General features: G+C 46.1%; 1 protein-coding gene across 3 annotated transcripts in view; it reads left to right on the top strand.

Moving 5' to 3' along the window:
- Nab1 (NGFI-A binding protein 1) overlaps nt 1–27,732 on the top strand; it is a 42,563-nt gene that overhangs the window by 7,371 nt on the left and 7,460 nt on the right. For 2 of the 3 annotated variants that reach the window (XM_057758733.1, XM_057758735.1), the window contains exons 2-6: nt 2,545–3,379; nt 13,618–13,751; nt 15,088–15,139; nt 24,282–24,371; nt 26,343–26,502. In XM_057758733.1, coding sequence (XP_057614716.1) covers nt 2,564–3,379; nt 13,618–13,751; nt 15,088–15,139; nt 24,282–24,371; nt 26,343–26,502 — 1,252 coding nt within the window. In that variant the 5' untranslated portion in view covers nt 2,545–2,563. The remainder of the gene's footprint in view (nt 1–2,544; nt 3,380–13,617; nt 13,752–15,087; nt 15,140–24,281; nt 24,372–26,342; nt 26,503–27,732) is intronic. The other variant, XM_057758736.1, reaches the window with a different exon arrangement.

The raw sequence follows: 27,732 nt of genomic DNA, 5'->3' as shown, positions 1-27,732 counted from the left end.
GGTGCCAGGTAATGTGGCTTTTAGCTGGGTGGATATATTGTATCATCAACTGCCTGTATGTATCGCTGTGTTAGGCCCCTTGATACCCAGCTCAGAGAGACCCAGGCAAAGTTTATTTTTGGCTAATTTGACCTTCATCGGATGGTTACCAATGTCGTGGAAACAGAAAGTCTCATAGGAGTTTTAAATCGAATCAAGTAACTATATGAAGTCGTGGGCGTTTAAATGATCGCAGTGGGCTTTGACGGAGACTGACGCAGCCTTCCAGCAGGAAAGCTCAGGGAGAAACCTCTTCTCCCCGCTGTGGGTGTAGGTCTCTGGAAAGCCTCCTGGGATTCTGAGCAGTATGTCCGTCTTTCGTCTGTTAGTTTGGCTTTGGAAGTGTACACTTGTCCCCGTCCTCCTTTCCATTGTTGAACTGCTTTCCCCAGTCCACAAGGACTTTCTCTCAAGAGCCAGGAGGCTTGGTAAAGTACAGGAGAAAGAGTAAGACTTGAAAACTGCTGGTTTGTTAAACCATTGCCTCAGAAGACTACAATCTAGGTCCAAGTCTTTTGGGTCCCAAGATCCTTTTGTGTTTTTATATTTGTCTAACAAATATTCATTTTTCTCATTGCTATAAAAGGACTGAAACGTTCTGTTCACCTTAATGTTATCGTGAACTGTTTTCTTTCCTATATCCCATGATCTGGGAAAGAAATGGCATGAGTTAGCATAGCACTCAGTAGACCTTGTGAAGCTACCTGCCTCTTATGGAAGAGACTGTGTGTACATGCTTTTATGTGTGGACATTTTTCTCCGCCACCCAGCTAGCTTACACCCGAAATAACCACTCAGAAACTATATTAATTAAATCACTGCTTGGCCCGTTAGCTCTAGCTTCTTATTGGCTAGCTCTTATATTAATTTAACCCATTTCTATTCATCTGTGTATCGTCACGTGGCAGTGGCTTACCGACAAAGATTCTGCATGTCTGACTCTGCCGGCTCCTTGGCGTCTCTTTGACTCCACCCTTCTTTTGCCCAGCATTCAGTCCAGTCCTCTCCGTCTACCTAAGCTCTGCCCTATCAACAGGCAGGGCAGTTTCTTTATTCATTAATGGCAATCACAGCACAGAGGGGACTCCCACATCGCTTTTTCCCCCACATAGTGTGAAAGCACGCAGTGCAGCTGCCCTAGGTAAACAATGAGGTAGTTCATTTCTTTGTTTCTACCCTAGACAATGCAGAAGACCTTCTGTGTGCTACAGTGTACTTGTAATGCACGCTCAAACTTGGTCTAGCTCTCAAGGCTGTGTTTGGGGGGCCAGTGTCCAGTTAGGTGGTGGACCCTGCTCACGTGGGTCCTCACTGAGGTGATTAGGAAGACAGAGCATTTTCCTGGGAGGACTGAGATGGTGTGCGTGTTTGGTGCCTAGATGTAGAGACCTAGCGTCTTGTAAGCTTGCATCGCTTGCCAAATCCAGAGCTCACACAATAGAGTGGAGGGACTGAGGAAGTGTTTTTCAAATGCATACTGCATGTGTCTCCTCTCAGCAGAAGCCCCTGAACAGTCCTTGATAGTTTTTTTAATCTGTGGGGAATTCATGAGACTATGCTGATACTAATCCATGGAAATAAGAGAGCTGTGGAGTCGAAGGAGGTTGGTAGTTGATCAAAATGTGGGTTTCAGAGGTCCCAGGAGATATGGCTGAGCAGGTAGTTCTTAGAGTAATAGAGAGAGTCCTTTATTGGTGGTTGAGATTATAATTCCTATAGTGTTCTAGTCAGTGGCTTTTGAAACAGGTCTGGGCATGGTGACTTGCTGTTTCCCAGCTCGGCTTCAGTTGTCTCCGGTGAGCTGTCCTCTGTGGTAGAATTGGTCTTCCATTCCCCCCCCCCCACGGTGTGAAGGTGTCTTTCAATCCATGGGTGTCTTGGTTACAAGCTTGCTTTGCCTCATGGAAGTACTTGCTATCTCTCCTTTCTGAACTCACGGAACGTGTTGATAGTGATAACTCTGTCCTCTTTGCTGCCTGTTTTCCTACCTTCAGTTCATACTGAAATATGTCTCTTTCCCTGGCTGATTATAGACTGAGATGCATAGTATGTCTCAGGGGGTTTACCTGAAGATTAGACATAATATGATAGCCTTTATCACACACACACACACACACAAAAGAGTTAAGCAAGTGGTATTGTGATGGTTTCCTCCTTCCTGCTAATTTTTATTCATCTTCGCCACCATGTCCACACCGTGAAGGGAGGAAAACGTAAAGCTGAGAACGTAGGCTAAACCTGGCAAGCTTTGGTCTGAGTTCCCAATCCGTGTTTTATCGCCGTTTCCTTTGAGAGCATAGGTCAGTTCAGCAACTGTCTATCTGAGCTGAGTGCAGGGTTGGATAAAGTAGGCATGTCAGGAGATAGCATCCTTAACTATCAACCGCTTTGCGGAAGGGTCGCGTCTTTTTCCGCCTGCGTTGCCTATCTCAATCTCGCAATGTCTCAGCTCGATGATGGAGCTCCAAGCGAGTGTGCTGAGCCTTCTCTCCCTTCTTTTTGTAGGTTAAGCCCATCCACAGTGATGGCCACAGCCTTACCCAGGACCCTGGGGGAGCTGCAGCTGTACAGAATATTGCAGAAGGCGAACCTGCTTTCCTACTTCGATGCCTTCATCCAACAAGGTGGCGATGACGTCCAGCAACTTTGTGAAGCTGGAGAAGAGGAATTTTTGGAAATCATGGCGCTCGTGGGCATGGCAAGCAAGCCCCTTCACGTTAGAAGGCTGCAGAAGGCTTTGAGAGACTGGGTTACAAACCCTGGCCTTTTCAATCAGCCACTGACTTCCCTTCCGGTCAGTAGCATACCCATCTATAAATTACCAGAGGGATCACCAACCTGGCTCGGCATATCCTGCAATAGTTACGAAAGGAACAGCAGTGCGCGGGAACCCCATCTAAAGATCCCTAAGTGCGCCGCCACCACGTGTGTGCAGAGCTTGAGTCAGGGCAAGTCGGAGGTGGGAAGTTTGGCGCTGCAGAGTGTCAGCGAGTCCAGGCTCTGGCAAGGACACCACGCCAGTGAGAGCGAGCACAGTCTCTCCCCAGCCGACCTGGGCTCCCCGGCTTCCCCGAAGGAGAGCAGCGAGGCTCTGGATGCTGCCGCTGCGCTCTCTGTGGCCGAGTGTGTGGAGCGGATGGCTTCCACGCTGCCCAAAAGTGACTTGAACGAAGTGAAAGAGCTGCTCAAGAACAATAAGAAGTTGGCCAAAATGATTGGTCACATCTTCGAGATGAGCGATGATGACCCACACAAAGAAGAGGAGATTCGAAAGTACAGCGCCATCTATGGGCGGTTCGACTCCAAGAGAAAGGATGGCAAACACCTCACATTGCATGAGGTAAGGAACGTGGTGGGTGGTTGTGGGTGAGCCTGTGTGTGTGTGTGCGCGTGCGTGCGTGCATGCATGCTGCTGTTTCCTGCAGGGAGTTTGCTTATGGTTTTCAGGGGAGGAGCAGCCCTGAAAATACCAAAGTGTGACATCTAGTGTTATATAGTGAGACCCAATCTCACACCAAACCAAGATTGATGAAAACTTCATATATTTTATGAACATAAGCCCTTGTCTTATATAATATTGTTTCCCATACGGCCATTCTTTCTTTGGCATTCGCTCTTTTACTTAGCTGTATCTGTTGATCTGGTCCTGTTTGGCCGAATTGAGTTTGGTGTCCCTCAGCGGCATGGGCTGTATAAACTGGATAGCCCTACGATGCTGTCTGACACACGGAAAAACAAGTACCTCTGTCCTCTTGTGTTACAGCTTTTCTGGGTTTGGTTTGGTTTCTAAGGTTTTGGTAATTTTACACATGTTTCCTTCTAAACAAAATTCTAGATACATTTTATCAAGTTCCTTTTTTAAAAAATGTGTTATTTTGATTTAAAATGTTTTGCTGTGTAGTTGACTTGATAATAGTTGGCATATTTATAGTAATGGGACTTATGTGTGGGTACAGTATATGGTTTTCCCTATTTTGATAGATCTTTTACATTCCTCAGTAAGAAATTTTGTGATTCTTTTATTCATATGTATTTATTTTCTTGTTCGGTCAAATTCTATGTGTGTTGAATATCTTTATTGCATTTATTTAATTTTCTTCTCTGCTTTAATAGTATGAATAGATGAAAAGGGTATGAGAATTTTTTTCCCTTCACTACCCTTTTAATGGCTATCACTGGTTGATTTTTTTATGTTAATCTTGTTTTCAGCAGTTTCACCCTCTGGTGAAGTTTATGATTGTAGAGTTGGTTGGCGAGAACGGCTGATCTGAATGGTCTCTTTTGGAATTAGCATAAACAATTATTGGGTGTCACCTTGTCTCCTGGTTCACAGGCACCCATGCGCCGGAGGGTTTGGGTGCTCTTCAGTGCCTTTTTAAATCACCTGTCAATGAATAAAGGTATCCAGCTAGAAAGCCGTAATTATCAGGGAAAAGGTGAAACGTGCTGGGGATTTCAGCTTCGCACTTTAACCTAATCTTTTATATAATGTTTAAAGTTTTACGGGTGAAGCACAAAGCTGAGTAAAAATCCCACACTTTCCTCAATGTCAAAGTAACTTTTACAAGATTACTTTAATAACCCTAACCAATTTCACGATGAAAACCACCCTTCCTTAAATTAAACAATTCGAGAGAATCATGTTTTTGCTAGGCCTTTGCTGCAAAGGCCTTTGTTTTTGCTTGCTCTTTGCTTCATAGGTGTAGATGGTATGTAAGACCTGAGGCCCTCCTAAGCTGCAGATGAGCAGTGGGTGCTGGGAGATGAGGGCGGAGCTTTGGGAAAGTCAAATGCTGGATGATGGGAGATGGGGCCGAGCTTTGGTGCTGGGAGATGGGGGCGGAGCTTTGGGAAAGTCAAGTGTTGTGTGATGGGAGATGAGGGCGGAGCTTTGGGAAAGTCAAGTGCTGAATGATGGGAGATGGGGCGGAGCTTTGGGAAAGTCAAGTGCTTGGTACTGGGAGACAGGGGCGGAGCTTTGGGAAAGTCAAGTGCTGGATTATGGGAGATGGGGGTGGAGCTTTGGGAAAGTCCTCTGGCCTCAGAATTTCCCTTGGACAGCTCTTGTTACTTGGGACTCAAGTGTCTGCATTTATCAGAACACTGTAGATAGGGGTAGAAGTTAACAAACCCAGCTTTCTCCAACTCTCCGACTCTCTCAGACCTTGGAGGGCACTGGAAGTCTGAAATTAATGAGAGACTAGAAGGTAGAAGCGCTGTTGTGGCCTTCCAGGCATTATGAAAATATTAGCTATATAAATCAGAGAAAGATCTTTTAATATTTATAGATATTTAGAATGAAAGAATGCCACCCATTTAACTTCAGTTTCCCCATCAGGAAATATGTGACTTCCTTGGCTCCATCTGACTGTTCTGAAAGCTTTCTTTGAAAAAAAAAAAAAAAACTTTTGATGCTTTTGTTTACATTTTTAGTTAGTAGTGGTTAAAAACTACCATCTCCTATGCCAGAGGGGAAATGTCAACCCCAACAAGTCCATAGAATTCTTTTTTTCTTGTAAACATGTTTGTATTCTTCCAAAGCACTGTGTCCTATACAGTGAAGAATTATACAATAGAGCATTGTTCTGTAGCTTTAAAGTTACAGAGTAGGTAGTTAATGTACACGTGTACCACGTATGCACACACACATGTGCGCGCACACACACACACAAACACAGTGCTGGGCAATGGCAACACTTACAACCACTCACATTCTTGGTATAGGAAGGGGACAATCCCAGGTATGGCTCAAGGGATTTCAGCAGGCGGAAGTTATTGTCTGTCCAGAGCTATAGTAGGAGACATGAGGGGATAAAGAAGGCGGGTGGTGTGCTTCGGATCTTGAGTCAACAGATGATGAGAAATAAACTGGAAACTGGAAATGACAAGACAGGAGAGCATGCAGGACTTAGAGCGCCGTGAGCTCATTTGCGGCTCCCCTGCCCAGCGTTTGTCGCTGGTCCAGGAACTGAGAGCTGCCGGGTGGAAAAGCTTGTAGATTACAGTTCCGTCAAAACTGTGGAGACCGGGCTGCTAAGAAGTCACCAAGATCAAGCCCCAGGCCCATAACAGTGAGGCCAGCTTCAGTCAGGGGCCAGCACAGTGTAAGAAGCCAGAGCAGAGAGGCTTCAGAATTCCAACAGCCTCGGTTTGGAGCCGGTGCCCTCCGAGACAAGAGCGTGCTGTGCACAGAGATGCTTTTCCTCCATGCTTCCACTCAGAGGACGTGGTTTGCAGCACCTGACACTTGAAAAGAGCTGTTGGGTTTTCCTTGGGTGGCTTTAAGAAGTTAGTTGTAGGACTATTAAGGTCGTCTGTTTCTTCTTGAATCATTTGGTGAGTTTACGTTTTTCTTAAACATGTCGATTCAGGTCATCTTCCAACACTGGTACGTAGTTATTTGTAATTTTTACCTAACCTAGTCTATACGGTCTCTCCCCCACCTACCACCCTTGCCCAGAAATTCGACAGTTTTTCTCTGAGAACTGCGCGAAAGGGTCAGTGGGCCAGGCCTACCTGCCTCCTGTTTTTGTGAACAAACAATCGCAACAGCCCGTGCTTTTTTTGTGCAATGTCAGTGGTTGTCTTTAAGCTACAATGACAGAGTTGAACAGCCGAACAGCGTCCGGCCTATGAACCCTAAAATGTCCCTCTGTGTTTTCCAGAAAGAGCTTATTTGATTTGAAGAAGAACTTGTTATCTTAGTGGAGGTTTGGGTTGGGTTGTGTCTGCAGTCTCCTCTAAATTAAACTGGGTTGGGGTCCTTAGTGTTCGTTATTCTTATATTTCCGATGTAACCCGTGGTGACTCTGTGTTTTCGCCATGCATAGATTCATTAAGTTTTTGATATTTTTTTATTGTTTTCTTTCTTTAAGATTTGACTCATGAGTTATTTAGAATTTGCTGTTGTTTCTAAACATGAGTGAATCCCCCCCCCCCCACTGTCATTTTTTTCTAAGGGTTCCTGTCTAAATTACATGGTGGTTGGTTCTCCCCACTGTGAAAATCCTGGAGTTTGCACTGAGTCAAGAAGACTTGGTGCAGCTCTTCACCCTCTGGACCATCTCACTGGCCCGTTTGTGATGTCTAATTTCTTTGACTGAACTGATATTCCTAAGACCTTTTAGAAGCCCCTGGAAGGAAGCAGCTCTCCAGAGCGGTTGTTTGGTTTTGCTTCTACGAGTTAACAGAAACCTGGGAATAAGATCTCAGCCCATGAGACCCATAGTGTGAGTGAATTATGGCTGGAGGCCTGCGTGAGAACCAAGAAACTTGCCTGCTGTCTTCCACATGGCTCTGAGGCTCAAGGCAGGCCATTTTCCATATATGTCCCCGGGTAACAGCTGACTTTCTAATGCCAATGTTTGGAGCTTTATGGAAGAACACACCTTAGAACTCCTCACTCTGGGGAGCACCAAGCTTCACCCCTTGGTCCTTCTCATCCAGTCTGGACACTGCATCCTAATTTACTTGCTCTTTGAAGTACCGCTGTCTTCGGTTTGTGCTCACATGCCTTGCTCTTTTTCTGGCCCATGAAACATTTCAGGTAATGTCCCTGCCGTCCTGCCTCCTCCCCTCTCTGCTTGCTTTACTCAGCATTTTTGTTTATTTATTGGTTTGTTTTGGGTTTCACTTGCATCTTATCCTGACAAAAGCAACCTCAGAAGAGTTTGGTTTGGCTCGTGGTCCATGAGTGGGAGTCATGTCGGGGAGTCAAGGCAGCGGGCACATACACAGCCGGTCACATTGCATTTACATCAGGAGATTGCCTTTACTGTACAGAGCAGTGTACAGTCTCGGGCAGTGGTCCTCAACCCTCCAAATGCCACGACCCTTTAATACAGTTCCTTATGTTGTGGTGACCCCCAACCATAAAATTATTTCATTACTACTTTATAATTGTAATGTTGCTACTGTTATGAATTGTAGTATAAATATTTTTGGAGAGAGAGGTTTGGCAGAGAGGTGATGACCCACAGGTTGAGAACTGCTGATCTAGAATCTCAGCCCAGAGAATGGTGCCCCCCCTCCCCACAGTAAGCGTGCCTTCTAACTGTCGTAGGGGAAGACAATCCCTTATAGACACACCCGGAAGCCCATTTCCCAGATCTTGTCATGCTGACAGTTGAGATTAATCATCAAAGTTTGTTTTGTTTGGGGGGAGGGGTCAGTCATGGCCTTTGTACTCTTGAAATTCAGAAGACAAGTCCAGTTGCCTTTTGAGCCTCTCTGTCACCCAGCATTTGCCAAGTGTTTTTATGTCAACTATGCTTCATTGATAGTTGTAATGGTCTGCTCTGTCCCTTTAAGAGACAAGCCACGCCCACTCCCCACCCCAGTCCGCAGAGGCAAGCTGATCTTTAGCTTCCAAGAGGCAGCTTCTGTTTCTCACTTCTCCCCTCCCCTTCTGTTTCTCTCTCTCTCTGCTCTTCTCCCCTTCTTCCCTTTCCCTTCCATAACCCACTAAATAAATATCCAACCTCATTTTGCATGGTGTGCCTATCCATGTCTCCCTGCCCTGAACCAGCCACCTTTGGAGATCTGTGGTGGTCTCGTGGCATGCCCATCTGTCTGTCTCTCCTCATGGGACTGGCTGCCCCATCGAGATCTCTCACCCACCATCCAGCTCCCTGCCTGGGACTCATGGCCTGCTGTAGCCACTCAGGGACCTGCAGCATTTGACTTTACTTTTACCATTACAACAGTTAAATAATTCGGTCACTAGTGATAAACATGTTAACTGCAGTGAGAGGAACAGTCACAGAATTGGTGAACCACCTTTTTCTGAAGACAAAGATGACTGAGTTGTTTCCGGTTCAGCTATAAATGACTAAGAGCTCATCTTCGAGGCGAAGATAGGAATGGAATCTTAGGATGTGGGGCTATGGAAACAGGAAGCGGGAGAGATGCATGAGCCTGTTCGAAGAGCACAGCCCTGACTGTTACTCTGGAAAAGCTGCAGTGGTGGCGCTCAGCTGCAGCCAGCAGTGCCCGAGACAGCAATTGCAGTCTTCTTTAAAAGTATTAGTCACAGATGTGCTGTGTTATGCCCAGTCCGTGGGGACCCCAAAAGGCCACCAGGGAGACAGACTCACGGAAATGCAAAAGCAAGTTTTTTTTTGTGTGCGCCTCACAAGTTAGCAGGGACCTTGTCAGCCATCAGTGGCAAGAGGAGGTACCCAGCCCTTCTGAGGGCATTATTTAAAGACAAACCAGAAAAGTTACATTAGCAGGGTGTGGGGTGATGGGTAAAATTCTGATTGGTTGACATTTGTCTAGGGGTGTCCTGGTGAAAGGCGATGGGTGTGTGCTGGCAGGTGATTCTGTCTACAATGACTGGAACGTTAGGAATTCCTTTGGATGGTCTGTTCCTGGGTGGTGCCTGGGTGATCTCCATTCATGGTCTTTTTCATGGTAAACTACTGAGACTCAGGCCTCTATTGAGCTTGTCATGGCTGGGTCCTACACTAGCTATTGCCAAGTAGAGGCAATGGAATCTGGGGAACACTGACAGACAGGCTGAAGGGGGAAACTGTGACTTAGCTTCTTGCTCCAGTCTCTTGCCAGCAGGGTCCTCTAGAGCAGGGAAAGTTCCATCCTCTTTTCCAGTCCATCGGCGTTGAAATTCCGTGACCACATATGTGTTAACGTTGTTTGTCCTGTAAGTTTGCAGAAGGCACATAAAACAGTTTTCGGTTTATGTTGAAAAATCGTTTTCTGTGGTTGGATCTAAACTAGTAGTTCTGCACGTGAGTAACCCAGCTATCTCACTGGTAACCAAGGGCTTTTCTTAGTCATTAGATTTACAAGTATAAAAAACAGCTACCCAGAAAGCACTTAGAGAAGGGTCCTGTTGTTCACTGTAGCGGCGGGCATGCTGGGCCTGCAGGTCACATGGTGTCATTCTGTAGGGTGTAGTTCCCTTTAACCTTGAAAAGCAGGGGCCACACGTAGTGGCTCCCGCCTGTGATCCAGTGCGGTGGTGGAAAAGGAGGAGCAGGAGTTCGAGGCCAGCCTGGGCTACACAAAACCCTCAAAAATAAGACAGAGGAAACGTTTGAGGACGCAGCTGGTCCTTGATGCTGTGTTAGGAATAGGAAGGGACAGTTCTCCTGCCAGTTCCCCACAGGACATTCAGCCTTGCAGTCAGCAGGAAAGCCCACGCTCAGAACTTGTCCTGCAGTGCAGTGGGAACTCCAGGGAGGGTGGTGGTAGACATACCAAACATGATGTTAGACATTTGTGCCATGTTAGATACCATATCACATGATGTCAGACGTCTGTGACATGCTACATACCATAACACATGATGTCAGACGTCTGTGGCATGCTATATACCAAACACATGATGTCAGACACTGTGTATACTACATACCGTAACACATGATGTCAGACACTGTGTATACTACATACCGTAACACATGATGTCAGACACTCGTGTCATGCTACATACCATTAAACATGATATCAGACAGTCGTGTATACTATACACCATAACACATGATGTCAGACACTCATGTCATACTACATACCATAACACATGATGTTAGACACTCGTGTCATACTACACACCATAACACATGATGTTAGACACTCGTGTCATACTACACACCATAACACATGATGTCAAACACTTGTGTATACTACATACCGTAACACATGATGTCAGACACCTGTGTCATACTAACACACTGGATTAAATGCTAACGTGGGAAATGTAAGGTGGGCTTAGAGGAACCTTGAAGTGTTTCTAGGGAAGGAAGAGTTTCCATGCGTGACACCTGTGGTGGTTTTTGTAAGAATGGCTCCCATAGGCTTCTACCGGTGTGGCCTTGTTGGAGGAAGTGTGTCACTGGGGTGAGCTTTCAGGTTTCAGAGGCCATGCCAGGCCCAGGTGCGCTTCTCCCTCCCTCCGTCCCTCCCTGTCTCTCTCTCTCCTCCCCCCTCCTCTTTCTCCCCCTCTTCTCTCTCCCTTACCTTTGTTCCCTCCCTCCTCTCTCCTCCCTCCCTCTCTCCCCTCCCTCCCTCTCTCCCCCTCCCTCCCTCTCTCCCCCTCCCTCCCTCTCTCTCCCCCTCCTTCCCTCTCTCCCCCTCTCCTCTCCCTCTCTCCCTCTCCACCTCTCTGCCCTTTGTTCAGGATATAGCTCTCAGCTACTGCTCCGGGTACCTTTGAGTGCCGCCATGGCCCTGCCATGATGTTAATGGACTAAACCTCTGTGCTGGCTGACTTTATGTCAGCTTGACACAGGCTAGAGTCATCCGAAAGGAAACCTTAAATGAAAAACCCCTCCATAGGGTCAGGTTGTAGGCAAGCCTGTAGGGCATTTTCTTAATTAGTGGTTGATATCGGAGGGCCCAGCCCATTGTGGGTGGAACCATCCCTGGCCTGGTGGTCCTGGGTGCTCTAAGAAGGCAGACTGAGCAAGCCATGAGGAGCAAGCCAGTAAGCAGCTCCCCTCCATAGCCTCTGCATCAGCTCCTGCCTCAGGGTTCCTGCCCTGTGTGAGTTCCTGCCCTGACTTCCATCAGGGATGAACTGTTACCTGGAAGGAAATGTAAGTGGAATTAACCCTTTCCAGGGTTGCTTTGGTCATGCTGTTTTATCCCTGACTGAGATACCCTCTGAAGTTGTAAGCAGTTAAATGCCTTTTTTTTCCCCTATAAGAGTTGCCTTGGACATGGTGTTTCTTCACAGCAGGACTAAGACAGCATCCAAAGGGAAAACTATAAGGCTGTTGAAAAACATAAGAAAAGAGACCTGCACCACATATGATTCAAAATTAATTCTCAACTTCCTAAAGTCCATAGGAAAACAAAACACCGCAATAGAAGAAACTGGCGTGGTGCTTCTAGCTGCAGATCTCAGAAATAGACGTAGGAAAGGATTGATTTCTAGTCAGATAAATGAAAACTGAACCAAATTCCAGTTACATACATGAAGTAGGTAAAGTTTTCTGTTGTTGTTGTTGTTGTTTTTGTTTGTTTTTTTTTAAAGGGAAGCAACACGGGGCAGGACTCTAGGCATAGTCTCCCTGCGAGTGCCCATGGTATCACTTAGAGAAGTTTATCTAAAGAGAAACTGTGGGACATAAGAAGTTAGTAGGGGCTGGCACTGTGGCTCAGTGTCTTGAGAGTAGCTTCTCTTGGAGCGCCTGAGTCTAGTTCCCAGCACCCATGTCTGGCAGCTCTCAACTTCAGGGGACCTTACACCCTCTTTTGGCTTCTTCGGGCCTCTGCACACATGTGACGTACACTCAAGACAGGCACATATAAATTAAAATCAAACTTAGTATGCTCTATGATCCAACAAGTCCATTTGTTGGAGTTTATGCCAAGTAAACTATTAGATATGCATGCAAAGACGAACATTTATGAATGTGTTTTTCTGCTGTAATACGTGAGGGACTGGGATTGTCTAGGTGAGGCTGGGCTAAAGAATATATTGCCCTTTCCTGGAATGGCTTGGATATATGTAGCAAAAATAACATAAAGGATTTTAAAATGCAGTGATGAGTCAACAATATTCCCTGTGCATAGAACCCATATCAGGTGCCGATGTAAGCATGCCAACTTTTCATCATAAACCATGGAAAAACATAAAAGGTACAGATTTGCATAAATGGAAAAGGACTCTAAAGGTTTTAGTGCAGAGAAATAAGAGAAGTTATTAGTAATGAGGGTGAGATGCCAGGGGAGAGAGAAAAGGTGAATGCCTGAACTTTCTAATTAAAGCAAAAATGAGAACCAAACACCTCTCAAACCTCCTGTGAGAGCCTTTGAGGGGTGCTGTCTCCCCAAGGCTGGAGACAGAGCCTTTTGTTGTCCAGATGCACCGGCCATGAGTGGTGGGTGGCACAGAATTAATGCCAGGTCTGGCCAGCGCCAAGCCCTCCTTCCTGCCACTGCCCACACTGTGATGGAGGACGTCTCTTGCTTTCTGGAAGAAGTGTGGCTTCTCCGCCAGTAGCTCCCTGGCAGAACTCTGGAGGACATGCAGATTTGTTAGCGAGTTCCTGTGCCGTTTGAAGTTCCAGCACAGGTGTCTGACCAGCCAGCGATGATGCCGGCAGTATTTGAAGAATTACTGAATCGAGTCGCTATAGAAAGTTAGTCTCTGCGGTGCCCCTTCTCCAGTGCCACACTGACTCGTCACTGCGGTGCTGTTGAAGTTAATCTGATGAGTGCTGCGTTAGGAGTTTTCATGTCCACTCAGGTGAGAAATTCAGCCAGACGCGTATAGTCACGTTTAACTAAGAAAGATTGTCACCATTTCAAAAATCAATTTTCTAGGGTTTCTTCCATAAGAGAAATGAGATGTAGAATATTTCTTTATCATTCATAAGCTGCCTAGTCAAAAATACAGAATATGTAAATGCAAGTAGGTAAAAACATGATAATTATGTTGAATTGGTTGGTCTCCAGAAGACAAAGTCAGCAGTCTGACATGGGGATAATGGAGCTCTCTGAGTTACTTCTTCCCGTAATGATGTGAATTTTTCACATTAAGTGAAGAATTCTATTATCTAATGAGATAGACACGTCTATTTATTTATTATTTATTTATTTTTGGATGCTCAGCTCACTGTTAACGAAGCAGCCGCCCAGCTTTGTGTGAAGGACAACGCCCTGCTGACGAGAAGAGATGAACTTTTCGCCCTGGCCAGACAGGTTTCTCGAGAAGTCACCTACAAATACACTTACAGGACCACTAGGTACGTCGGGGATTGCACACTGGGTAGAAACAGAGTTTGAAACATTGTTTACGGTTAACATATGAGTGTTCCAGAAAAGGTAAGATACGATTAATACAGAATTAAACAGTGCTAAGTAAAACAGTGTTCAAAGAAATTTCTTCATCAAATTATTTTTAACTGGCTCTTAAAAATATAAAAAGTATCTGTATCAATGGGTACCATTTGGTATCGGAATACATGCATGCATTGTATGACGTTGAAATCGGTTGTTAAATCTACTCGTTCAAGCACTGATCGTGTGTTCTTAATGAAGACATCCCGAAACCTTGCTCTGGGTTTTGAGATAAATAAACTATATGTAATGTGTCCACAGCAGCCCACTACGTGGTGGCCACTGGGCCTTCTGATCTTAACAGCAGGTTTTGATTTTGTATAATCCTCCTCTGTGTCCCCATGTCTGAAAGATTCGGTCTCTAAGGCTGTAGTGTTCTGGCCACGGGTACACATTCTCTCACACAGACCGTAGCTTTGAGTGTGAAGCTGAGGACACATGGACACACTCACAGACAGCCGGCCTTGGCGGTGGCCGTGAGGAAGCTGGTTCCTTTGCTGGTTGTGTAAGAAGATGAGATCTCCCTGGCACAGTCCCCTTCTTGGGTGGATTCCTGTTTGTAATGGTTGGTTATTGGAAATAATGCCACAATAAGTAAACTTGTGTTTTTCCTATTCCAAGATACACTTTTTACATTTTAGGGGATTTTTTTTTGATAGTGACATATAAGTTAGATTGACTTCTCGTAATTTAGTTGGCTAGAATACATCAAGGTAGACATGGGATGCCCTGGTACTGACAGGTGCTATGGCCTAGGTATGCTAGTGTGACCCTGGGATAGCTCCCAGAAGGGAGACCGAGTCAGGCAAGAATGTCCGGAGTGTCGAGAGACAGGCATAGCCCGTCTTATTTCATACACCTCACAGCCTTTGTTTCAAATGACCATTTTTATCATGTTACCTTAAATGGTTCCTGCTGAACTCTTAGACACATCCCTTGAATATTTTTTCCTTTTTCTTTGTTTTTTGTTTTTTTTTTGTTGTTGTTGTTGTTATATTATCATGAAATACTGCTTTCTCTGGTAGAGTTCTCGAGTTTACAGTATTTAATATTACTTAGATATCCCCTAATATTGACTTGGAAACGATGAGATGTCTCTTTGATTATGTAAATGGTTACTGTATGTCATTTCTCATGTTGTGGTTTCAGAAGTAAATACTCCTAGGGAGCATTTCAGACTGAGCTCATTCGGGAATGAAGTTTGCTGCTGTCTCAAGCTTTTTCTTTCTCCCTTCCCTGCAGGCTAAAATGTGGCGATCGAGAAGAATTGTCTCCGAAGAGAATTAAAGTGGAGGTATGGCTGCATGGAGTCTATATGTGTGTGCTAATAAGCTTTGCTTCATGTATAAGATCATCAAAAATAATGTAAGATTTTCTTAGTTCAGACAAAAAAGAGTGGCCCTACCATTTAGTAAACAAAAAATAAATAAATAAAAAATTACAGAATCTTAAAAGCAATATAGAATTTTGTTACCCTGAAGTACCTGTGGTAATCTCAGTGAGCAAACCAAGAAGATTGTTTTTTAAAAATGTTTTTTAGATTCTATTATTTCTGTTTAGGTGTGTGGGTGGTTTTTCTGCATGTGTGTCTGTACATCACATGTGTGCAGTGCTCATGCAGGCCACAGAAGGGCCACTGGACCCCTAGCGCTGAAGAGCTGTGAGCTACCACGTGGTTGCTGGGAACTGATCCCAGGTCTTTAAGAGCAGCGAGTGTGCTCAGCCACTGAGCCATCTGTCCAGTCTCTCCCTGCTCCCCCAGGAGATTCTTAAAAGGAAACTGTTATTGACTAGATTGACAGCTGGTTTATCAGTGGTTGGTTTAGTGATCAGTGTCTTATGGACTTGTAAGTCTTCACTGGTCAAATGGCTTTTCTTACCATCTTGCTGCAAGTCGCTCAGGAGCCGAATGCAGCACTTTGTATTTTCTGAGGGAACTGACAATTGTGGAAACATCACTGTGCTTCAAATGTTTCTCAAGGGACCCTGGTTGAGACTGTTATTGTAATTCTAACTTGTAAATGGTAAGGTGGAAATTGAGCAAGAAAAACATAGCTCTCTTCGGATATTTGAAAGCAGACTTTCCATCACTGTGTCATCCTTGCCTGGTGTCTGTGTGGCAGAGTCCCTTATTGCTACCAAGCCAGAATTATCTTGTGAAAACATAATTTTTAATTGCTTAAACCCTCCCAGATCTGGCATGGGAGGTCCTTCTGTCTATGTGTTGCTTTTATTGGTTAATGAATAAAGAAACTGCCTTGGCCTATTGATAGGGCAGAACTTAGGTAGGCAGGGAAAACCAGACTGAATGCTGGGAGGAAGAAGGCAGAGGCAGGGGGAAGCCATGGATCCTCCGCCAGAGTCAGACATGCTGAAACTTTGCCGGTAAACCACTGCCACATGGTGATACACAGATTAATAGAAATGGGTTAAATTAAGATGTAAGAGTTAGCCAATAGGAAGCTAGAGCTAATGGGCCAAGCAGTGTTTTAATCAATACAGTTTCTGTGTGATTATTTTGGGTCTAAGCTACCCAGGCGCCCTGGAACCAAACAAGCGACCTCCTTACTACACAGATCTGTGACCCTCATAATTGGGCTTCTGCTCTTTGCTGCTTCCGGTTGCTCCTCCCACTCTTCCCCTGCACAGACTGACAAAGGCCATGGCTGGTGCTGACCAGGCTCCCTGTGCGCGGTGGCGTTTGCTGCCCGTCTCTGGCTTATGCCTGAGCTTTCTGACTCTCTCACCTCCAGTTTGGGGGTGGGGCTTGTGTACCCTAAATCACGCTCTGACCGTTGGCCAGCTTTTTTCATAGTACTTACGATTACTTGGAATTCTAGGATGTTTATGTTTAATTCGAGGCCAGTCTGCCCTGCTGGAGACGAGCAGGGTTCTTGCCTGCGGGACAGGCATGATCAGCAGTTGTCGGATAAAACAGTGAGTGGCTGTGGAGAAGTAGTTTGATTTCTCAAAGCTTTGCCCTCAAGGAAAAGTTCTCAGAGGAGTCTTCTGTTCCCAGGGGACAGTTCTCTTTTAAGTTTCTCTTTCAAGTCTTGCTCCTGTTTGTCGTCTTGGCCTCGTGTTCACTGTAGAGAACTCTTAGAGATGGGCTAGCCTCGAGAACCACTCAGGCGGTCTGTTGACATTGTCTAACGGGCTGTGTCGAAAGGTGGTGAGACCGTTTAATCATACCACACACCAAGGTAAGGGCCTGGAGAAGATCCTTGTAGATTTGGCTTGCCGCTGCTACTGAGGGGGAACAGGTGAATACAGACGCTGCCCAGCCTGTGCTGTTGGCCGTTCACCCTAGCCATGGCTGCTGCGGGGAGAGAAGCCTACCCATGTCTCCTTTCAGCACGGGACCTCGATGTGGTCATGACTTGGTGTTCTCTTCATGTCAGCCCAACTGTTCCACGCTGAAATGTGCACTCATGGCTGATTGGAGCTGCCGCTGTTTCTTGACCCTCACAGTGTCCCTGAGCTGAAACTTTTTCCTACAGTTTATCATGAGAGACTCAAGTGTTGGGTAATTGTATTATCTGTGAAATTTCAATTCCTTGAAAGACATCTCACTGGAGATAATTTAGCTGGATAGTTCTGTATGGTGGGCTCATCATTGTTTTAGGATCACAAAGCCACTTGACTAGTTTTCTGTTCAGGCTTAAAATGATCAGTATTGCCTTTTCCTGTGAAAGTTCTGATCCTTCCCAATAAGCCCAGTGACTAACTAGCTCAACTCTCTTTAGAGCTCGCGTGAACGCTAGACTCCTAATTTGTTCCTAGAACCAAGTGGAGACCTTAGCTTAAATTTAGGACGGTGATTCACTTTTTACCGTTTCTCGTTGTCGTTCGTTTTGCTTAGTTTTGTAAAGGCACCTAGGAATTGTCGTCAGCCTCTTCACGGCGTGTCCTGCGCACACACGGTGTGTGTCGTGACGTGTTTCACAGTCTGTGGTCCGGCATTGTCCTCTCCTGGTTCTGCTCTGAGTCATGGTTAGGTGATGTCTCTGCCTCTGTGCTTCTGGAAGCTGCTCCTGGGGTGGGGAGGACTGACTGTCATGGATCTGCTTCCTGTAACGCCTCACCGAGTAGCGGTGCCTTGGGAGAACCTGTCTTCCACAGGCAACTCGGAGAGGGAGGCTGTGGCATAGGATAACATGTGAGTGGGGCTGCCTGGGGGGGGTGTCATCTGAGCTGGGTTTTAAAGAAGGTGGGAATGCCAGTGGGTATTCAGGGTGGCATCGTAAAGACCAACCGGCATGGGGGAGACAGGCTCAGGAAAACAATAGATAGAATTGTCTAGAGGCATGGCTGATGCAGGGGACCTCATAGTTAAACCTGAAACCAGAGAGGCTTTAGATCTCTTGGAGCCTCTTTCACCTTCACGTTAGCCAACTTCTTTGTGCTTCTCGATTTATTCCTTATTTGAAGATAGTATCATAAAAATAGACATGGACAGAGTCCTAGTTGCTTAAGCCAAAAGTAATGCAGCAGCTACCTCTCTCCCTCTCTCTGTTCCAAAATCTCCTCCAGCCGCCAGGAAGCGCACGTGCAAGTTGTTCCTTCGTTCCTGTGTTTAACAGACTTATTTCTGCAGTGAACGACAAAGGCAAAAGTGTGTCCGGCAAATAAAAGTGACGTCAGAGGAATTTGACATGCTAAGGGAGGAAACGGTTCTGCTGTCGTTATCAGTGTCTCGGGGTGCACATCAGACGGCGCTGTGTCCAGGCGCAGTCAGATCCGTACGTGGCTGCTGGGTCCTGATCTGCACGTGAAGGGTCAGGTGGAATAAATCTTAAATAACTCGTAGCCTGACTTTCCTCCCCGGAGAACATAGTGTCCCGTAACAAAAGCCATAATTAGATTTTTCTCAGGCGTCAACATACACTCTGTAGACATTATCTCTTGTCCTTCACCGCCTTACAAGGTATGTGAGACATGAGACATTAAAATATGTAGAGTTTGAGTATTATTTCTTCAATTTTGAGATTAAATGAGATAATTACAGAGAGAGACCCCTCCCGCCTAGGTGAGCCTGGGGGAGGCAGCAGGGAAGTGGGCCTCCAGGGAAAAGCCCCTCCCCAAGCCCTGCGTGTTAGAAAATCAGGCTCGGAAACACCTGCGCCAGTCAACAGCTGCATGAAGCCAGCCCACCTTTAGCTAAACCGAGAATGAATTGTGTGTTCGTTTTCTTATTTTCCACTAGGGACCCCGGAGCACCTAGCTGCGGGACAGTTGTAACAATGATGGTTTTCTAACTCAGGCTGTCTTATACCAGTCACTGCCTGACATCTGTGACAAACCTTCTTGTGTGCACTTATGACGTCTGCTTGACAGCCACTGCGAACCCAGAGTTGCCACGTTGCTGTTCAGGGGCCAGCGTCAGGGTTTCCAGCCTGTGTCTTACGCCTGAGCTTCAGGCAGTACCTTTCTGAGTGGCTATGAGCCCTTTGTAGAACACCTCATCGGCTCAGGAAAGCTCCGTTGGGCTTAGAACCGCCTGCTCCCTGTTTGCAAAAGGAACATGTACGGAACTGGTGGTCTCTAAAGAAGAGGAACGGCAGTTACTGTTTCCTAGTCCAAGGATGACTGGGAAACAGCTGTAACTTTTCGATAGAAAATGGTGACTGCAATGGTAGCCACAGAATATATTTATATCAAAGGGAGCACCGTGTAATACTCCGCCTGCTTAGAATGAGGTTAGAAGGTATGTTGGGGAGATAGAGTATACCTATAAAAGTCACTCTGACTGCCGGGCGGTGGTGGCGCACGCCTTTAATCCCAGCACTCGGGAGACAGAGGCAGGCGGATCTCTGTGAGTTCGAGGCCAGCCTGGTCTACAAGAGCTAGTTCCAGGACAGGCTCCAAAGCCACAGAGAAACCCTGTCTCGAAAAACAAAAAAACAAAAAAACAAACAAACAAAAAAAAAGAACACGTGAGGTTCCTTGGACAAACTGTCATTATCTCCAGTAATGACAGAGTCACGGGAGCTTCTTAGAAAGGGAGGCGGAGCAAAGTCCCCACCTCTGATGGCCGCCGACTACGTGGATGGACTCTCGTTAGTTTTCTTCCACCAGAGCTGCTAGGAACAGGGCAGAGATGCCCCGCCCCTGTGGAGGAGAGTACAGAAGCAGCTGAGTAGAATGAATTTGAATTTCGTAGTGGAGCCCAGAAAGTCAGAGAACTGGGTCTGGAAACAGCTGCCCGCCGCTCCAGGGGGCGGGGCCGGGCCGGGCGGGGCGGGGTCAGCATGCCCACCTACACGGTGGCCGCGCTTCTGGAAAGAAAGCTGGCGAGCCTGAAGTAGGCAGAAGCCATGCAATCTGCTCTTCGTCCAGGAAGCGTGAATAGAGAAAAGGGGGAAACACGCGGGGTTAGGAACATCTGCTGCTCCGCGTCACTCCAAGACAGCTGGGCAGTGCCGCTGGTGCTTGGCGGGAGAGATGGAGACCAGTGAGGGCGGCGACCCAAGGAGTGAGACTAATTAGGGCAGGAACAGCCTCCAAACGTATATCTTATTCTCTCAGTGCTGAGGCCCAGAGTCTCATCACCAAGGGAACGCTGTGAATTATGGCAGCAGCCAGCAGTGTGACATGGAGATAAATTGCTCATAGCATGGTACAGCTGGTGCCTGGAAAGACAGCTGTAGAGACCCAGAGGAAGTCCTGTGCCAAATCCAGAGAAGGAGACCAAGCCTCCTCTACCAGTGCACCAGTGTCGGCGGAGAGGGGGAGAGTTCTCCCTTTCATTTCTCCTCACATATTCCAGATAGCTTCCTTCTTATTGTTAAGGACAAAGCACTACCCACTTTCCAGAAAGCTCTCTCGTGCAGTTTGGAGGGCCCCTCCCCAGCGTTGCGGTATTCTCATGGCTGAACAGTCCTGACCATGATGTCGCTCTCTGCCAAGATTTGCCATCTGCATTAGTTCATTAAATGCCCACAGCTCTTCCCCCTGGGCCCGCCAAGCAGGTAATGTAATTTCTGTGGAAAAATTGGGAACGCCAAGAATAATGAGGTTGACTTGCTGAGACCGCACATCTGGTCCTAGCAGAGGACCGGCTAGCTTCTTCCTCCTTCACAAGCCTCCTCCAACAGTGTTTGAGATATGGGGGCGTCTGGGGCGTGAGCAGCTCCACCCACTGCCTGCCACTGAGCTGGTACCTGCTTGGAGTCTCCAGTCCCGACCTCACCCCTTTGTTGAGACCCCCTATGCCTGGTTTGTGTGCAGGAAGTCTTGCCTCTTGACTGAAACCAACCAATCTCTAGTTCTCTCTTAAGCGATGCCTGGCCCTGCAGCCTTGCTTGAAGCGGAAGTTCACGTAGTGCCAGACCTCTGCGCTGTCTTCAGCATAGGCATCAGCTAATCTCAGCTGTGCCTCGTGTGGCCTTAATCAGGTCTTCGGGGAGTGTCTGTCGGTGGCTTCTCTATACGAAGGAGAATATTTGCTCCATTTGAGATGAGGTTCAGATGTTGCTCGGGCCCCACAGAATCCAGCTGTGCATTTCTAGCCTGCCTGCCGCTCTCTTCCTTACGGCTTGTCTTACAGAAGCCACAGTAAACCGGTGCTGTGCAGCCTGGCAGGTTCGCCTTCATGTCTCTATGCGAGTCACCATCTTTTCCTGAAGCGCTCATCCCTCAAGCACCATGCCCTCCAGGGAGCCTCCTTGGTGTTCTGGGTCTCTGTCCAATAGGTGCTTCTGGATTTCCCCTGGGTTTTCCACCAGCGTGCACCCCTGCCCACACCCAGGACTTGCTGGTTATAGAGTTAAGTTTGTAGTCCCCACTTGTTGCAAGGAGCCGCTCACTGCTTGTTGGTTCCCGACCGCCTGGCTAGCTTCGACCCCAAATAATCTCACAGAAACCATATTATTTAAATCATTGCTTGGCCCATTAGCTCTAGCTTCTTATTGGCCAACTTTTGCATATTAATTTAACCCATTTCTATTAATCTGTATATCACCATGTGGCTGTGGCTTACTGGGTAAAGTTTTCAGCTTCTGTCTCCGATGGTGGCTCCATGGCTTCTTTCTGATTCTGCTCTTCTTTCTCCCAGCATTCAGCTTAGTTTTCCCTGCCTACCTAAGTTCTACCTTGCTATAGGTCCAAAGCAGTTTCTTTATTCATTAATGGTAATCACAGCACACAGAGGGGACTCCCACATCACCCACTCACCCTCACATAGCTATACTGTGTAAATATCTCTAAAACATGGGTTTTTCCCCCCTCTATATAACTGGAATGGTATGTCACCTACATTGGGCTGTTTTATTTTGATTAAGCCCGGTGGCTTTTTAGTTTGTCTAAATAGCAAAAGTATTTTTCATATGTAATTCCTATGTGCCAAGCACTGACCTGAGTATTTTCTATGCCTTTTGTTCCTCTGAAAATGATGATATAAATTAGCCTCACGACTGCTGGAATGTCCCTCCTACAGATGGAGCAGTATACCCGGGGCAAAATGGTCTGCTTTGCATAGCCACAAAAACAATAGGATTAGATTTCGAACCTGTAACGATGGTGTTTCCGAGATGTCTTCCTGTGAGGAACGTATGGGTTGAGCCTAGGCTCGGAGCTGGTGTCTGCAGCTGTGGACTGCAGGAAACCAAGCATCGTTTGTGAGGCTAAGTTTGTGAGGCTAAGTAGAAAATGCTGTGAACCAAGAACTTTTACAGTCTGGGCTCCTGCAAGCCAGCAGGCTTTGGCTGCGGCCTCTCCTCGATGCTTGTTTCAAGTCCACTAGCTTGAGCTTAAAGAAAGGTTCGTTCATGCTGAGGCTGGAGTTTTAGGAGCCAAACAATTCTTAAGAGAAAAATGGAATAACTGTGAAAACGATACATGTTCATGGTCTTTTTTCAGAGGGTCAGAGTTACTCACTTTTTTACCACCAATCAAGTTACTTCATGTCTAACGTAAAACAGGTAATTCGCTCCTTGTGGTTGTCCCAGCCCGCAGGAGCCAAGACAGAAAGGGTATAAGTTTAAGGCCAGCCTGAGCTACATTGTGAGCTCTGAGCCAGTCTGGGCACTAGGATGAGATGTCTCACAATAATAAAATCATTTAAAATTAAAAAAATAAAATTGTTATTTAGGGAATTAATTTGGTAGATTAAATATTTGAAAGCGTAGCATATAATGGGGAAATGTCTTGAGCCAATATGTTTTATTTCAAAGTAAAGTATTTTATTACATTGCAGCATCTTTTTCTACTTGGTTATTGGGGAAAAAAATAGTTTTTAACGATTAACCCTGTGTTAGAAGTATATAGCTTATCCAACCAAGGGGAAGCTGCCTTGGTTTCTGTAAGGAGAGTCTTCGTGGTCTTCCTTAATGTTGCTAAAGTCCTCGTGGCTGCCCGTAGCTTTTATATTCTTGTAGAACAGCAGACAGGCAGGTAAAAGAAACTTGACAGAAATGGTGGGAAGGTTCACCCAGACATACGCGACCTGCCCCGCTGTAGCTGAAGGGTTGCCCAGGCATAAAATGACCTCAGAAAAGACCGTGCAAAAGGCACGATCTCATGGCCTCTTCCCACTGGTCAGCAGCTCTGACAGTTTCTCTTGTCTTCACCTCCCCACAAGGAGACCTGACCCAGAAGGGCAGGTTCTGGAGTTCTTTACAGTTCCATGGCCATCATCATAAAGGGACCCACTGGACAGTCCTGGGAAATCCAAGTTGGCAATTTCAATTTTTTCTTTTACTTTAGGCCTTTATCACATGATACATAACTGAGGTTTAGATGGATTGCAAATAAACAGCTGGGGGAAAAAAAACTTTGGAACAACTGGCAGTTTGGCCATTTATTGAATTCCTAAAACTGCCTTTTGAACTTTAGTGCAGTAGAAGTCACGGAAACACAGAAGCTTGTGCAACGATAAGGCTGCTGAGGGAGGGGGACGTGATTGGGGGAGGGGGAGGGAAATGGGAGGCGGTGGCGGGGAGGAGGCAGAAATCTTTAATAATTAAAAAAAAAGAAAGAAAACAGATACTTACATTATGATTCGCAGCAGTAGTAAAATTACAGCTATGAAGTAGCCATATGGTTGGGAGTCACTACAACGTGAGGAATCGCGTTAAAGGGTCGCAGTATTAGGAAAGTTTGGAATCACCGCAAATGTCGGCAGAGGATGTCCTGGTGGAGGATTCTTTCTTCCTCATGATGGTTTTCCTACCGGCTCGTTGAACCCATAGGGAAGTGCTGTTTCCATGGAAATAGTTCCCAGCTCTTCATAAAACCAGAGTCCCCTTGGCAGTGCTGGTGGCGGTGATGATGGTGTTTCCTGTCCTGTTCACTCATGGCTGACTGTAGCGAGTGAGGCGTGGTAGCCAATGACCCACGCGCTCTACAGCCCCAGCAGATTGTTTACTACTGCAGTGTTATTTTTCTTTGTGTGCTAACAAAGTCTAAACACCCAGGCCCTGTGATCTGCCCTGCAGGACGGATTTCCAGATTTCCAGGAATCTGTGCAGACGCTCTTCCAGCAGGCCAGAGCCAAGAGTGAGGAGCTTGCGGCGCTCACTTCTCAGGTAACCCCACAGTGGACGCCTTGGGGAGATGGCTGTAGGCTGAAAGAGAGGGGGCCTCTTCAGCCGGCTTCACATTGAGGTTTTAGAGGGTTGAGTTTGTTTCTGGTTATTGTTAAAATGTCTTCCCCACAGCCATCTCGGTAAGGTGGCGTAAACAGCTTGGTTTCGTTTGGTTCATGAACAAAGTCTGGTAAAATATTCCTTACTTAGGGGAAATGAGACATTCTTTTAACATTGGGGGCAAGCAGTCAGTTTCACCATGACCGTGGACAGCACAATTCTGAGGTGAAATAGCACAAGATCTCAATAACATATTGTCAACATTGTGACTCTTCCTCATTTCAAGCCTTACTGAAGAATTGTTAAATTAGCGGGGTAGCTTACTAATTTCTGTATATATGTGAGGGGTGCATGTTTGTGTGCACACCTGTCTGTAGAGGCCACAGGAAAGCCGTGAGTGTCCTTCCTCGGGATCCACCCACCTTGGTTTTTTGAGATAGGATCTTTTTTTTTTTTTTTTTTTTTTTGGTTTTTTGAGACAGGGTTTCTCTGTGGTTTTGGAGCCTGTCCTGGAACTAGCTCTTGTAGACCAGGCTGGTCTCGAACTCATAGAGATCCGCCTGCCTCTGCCTCCCGAGTGCTGGGATTAAAGGCGTGCGCCACCACTGCCCGGCTTGAGATAGGATCTTGATTACTGCCTGCTAAGCCCCAGAGATCCACCCGTCTCTGCCTCCCCAGTGCTGGGATCGCACTGCATGCCCAGGTTTGAACATGGCTTCTCAGGCTTGTTCAGCCAGCGCTGTGCTGCACGAACCCTCCCCCTGCTCCCAAATTCTAGTAAATTTTTAACTCTGTATGTACTCAGAAACGGGTATTTCCAAAGTCCGTGTGTGACTGCCCCTTGTAGACGCTGGGGATGTTTGTATCCCTGTAGTATTGCCAAACCTGTCCCGGGGAGACAGAGAGGTCCCTGCCTCTTCCTGCACGGAGCTACGTGCCGAAATGTCAGACGTTCACCGGCTGACATCGCAAGTGAAATGAAGTTATTGTTACCTTCGACTTGGTTTGTGCACATTTAGAAAAGCGTGGACATTCTTCCTGGTTACCTAATTCATTATGTGCTCCAGCTATTGATTTTTAAAATTGTGAATCATGGCTTTGGTAACCAATTTTATATAGCAGAATCCTTATAGTACTTTATGTAACATGGTAATGAATCACTTCTGCATTTTGGCTATGGCTTCCTTGGCAAATGTCATAGATACACTACTTTGAATATCACACGCAAGTCAATTAGAACAGTGCCTAAGAAGGGGGCTTTGAAACTCATGCGGATATGACTTTCTGTGTCACACAGCGGCCTTGTGTTTTAAACATGTCCCTTTGTGCTGGCTGGGGCGATGCTGCTTCTGTCTGGGCGGAGGCAGAGAGCCTTGCTGGCAAGGAGGCCTCTCTGCATAATCTGCATTGTTTAATTTTGGTGGGAGGTGTGTCTGTCTTGTTCTTCTAGACAGGCGTTTTACACCTTCTCTCCTCCAAGCAGGCTGTCATCATAGCAGAGTCTGGGTAGCGCCAAATCCTAAAATAAAATGCCAGGATTTCACCCTGTGTTCAAAGTAGGTGATAGCAGATGTTGCTGGTGCTCTTGGGTAATTTTTTTTTTTTTTGAAGGAAGGGAAATCCTTTAAAAGACCCAGGACCTTGGAAAACCAAGTGAAGGGTGAAGGTTCTATTGTTTCTGAGCTTACATGGGACTCTCTTTATGGGAAAGAAAAGAAACCTTTTGAAACTCAATAGCTCACAGGACAGAGACATTTATTCCTATTTAGGGAGAGAAGCATACCATAGAAAGTGTGATCTCATTTTAATAAATACTAAATACATTTGCTGGTGTCTCAAATTGGCGTCTTTAAACCGTTACGAAATCTAGAACGCTGCAGTTACTGGTTTTGTTTCGGTTTTACTTTCTAGCAGGCTGAAAAGGGCATGGCCAAGCAGATGGAACTCCTGTGTGCCCAGGCTGGCTACGAGAGGCTGCAGCAAGAGAGGAGACTGGCGGCAGGGCTCTACAGGCAGAGCTCCGGAGAGCACAGCCCAGACGGTCTGCCCTCTGATGGCTCCGATGGACAAGGTGGGCCTCGGTGGTGACCTGGCCTCTAGAGCCAGCGCCATGCACCTTTCCAAGAGAAAGGGGGAGGATGGATTAGAGCTAAATCAATATTGTGAGGGGATTACTTTATCTCTGTGAAAATCTGTTTTAGCTAGTTCCTTTTGAAAGGAAATTATTCATCCTGTTTATCTTCGTTTCTGAAGTCCTTATTATTCCTGTATTATAGTTTGCACGTGTGTCTTGGAGAGGCTTGGTCAGGATGCAGATGCGAACAATTAGGCCACTTCTCAAACAGTTCCCATCAAAGACCATTCTTAGATGGACTCTGTTCCCTTGTTTTGCCAGGCATTGAATCTAGGACCTTCCACTGAGGTACACCCTCGCCTTTTCAAAACTATCAAAACATCTTTCTTTAAATTTCAAAAACCAATTTATCCAAAATATATAGTATTTATTTCCTAAGAGGATTTGGTTATTTCTAAAACATGAAGAACACAAGTCTGTGTCAGAGAGCTCAGTGGGCCGTATTTTCATGGTGAAAATTCTTTTACTTTTCTCATGTCTCCAGCATGAAGAAAATCCCAAGTCATTGTTACCCACTTGTTCAGAGGATTGTTTTTTTTTTTTTTTTGAAGTGGTTTTCTGTATGCCAGACATGCCTCTAAACCCAGAAGGCATAGCAACTCAAAAGATATCCTTGTTCATGTGTAGCTTAGCGTCAGGTAGAGAGGCGTGCCATGTCAACCTGTAAGTAGGTCCTGCATTTTCAAATATCACCATATAGGATGTTGAAGGAAAACGTCTTTCCAAGTTGTCTTGTTTTATGTGGTGTTCACTTTCTAGCAAGTGGTTACCACTATTGGCAACTCCTCTTCCCATGTAAGAACCCACCTTTTAAAAGATGGTTCAAGTTCATATAAAGGAACAGGTTTTGGATGAGGCATTTTGGGAAGATGATGTTCTTATTTACCCTATTCCCCCAGTGTCTTCCTGCCTCCCACACCCCCTTTCATGTCACGTGTATCGCATTACCCTCGTCTCCCCTCCCCCTTTCCTAAAATCCCTTCTTCCCAGCTCATTGTCCCCTTTCTAGTCTTTCTAGTTTCAACACACACACACGTCCATCTAGGTTCAACGTACAAAAGAAAACGTCTTTCTGAATGTGGCTTATTTCATTTATCATACTATATAATGATTCCCATTCTGTCTGCATTCCCGTTATCATTTCACTCTTCTTTCCATCTGAACACA

The sequence above is a fragment of the Chionomys nivalis genome, chromosome 26 (genome assembly GCF_950005125.1).
Source record: "Chionomys nivalis chromosome 26, mChiNiv1.1, whole genome shotgun sequence".
Lineage (NCBI taxonomy): Eukaryota > Metazoa > Chordata > Mammalia > Rodentia > Cricetidae > Chionomys > Chionomys nivalis.
The sequence above is the reverse complement of the archived record's forward strand: the minus strand, read 5'-3'. Positions and strand labels throughout refer to the sequence as shown.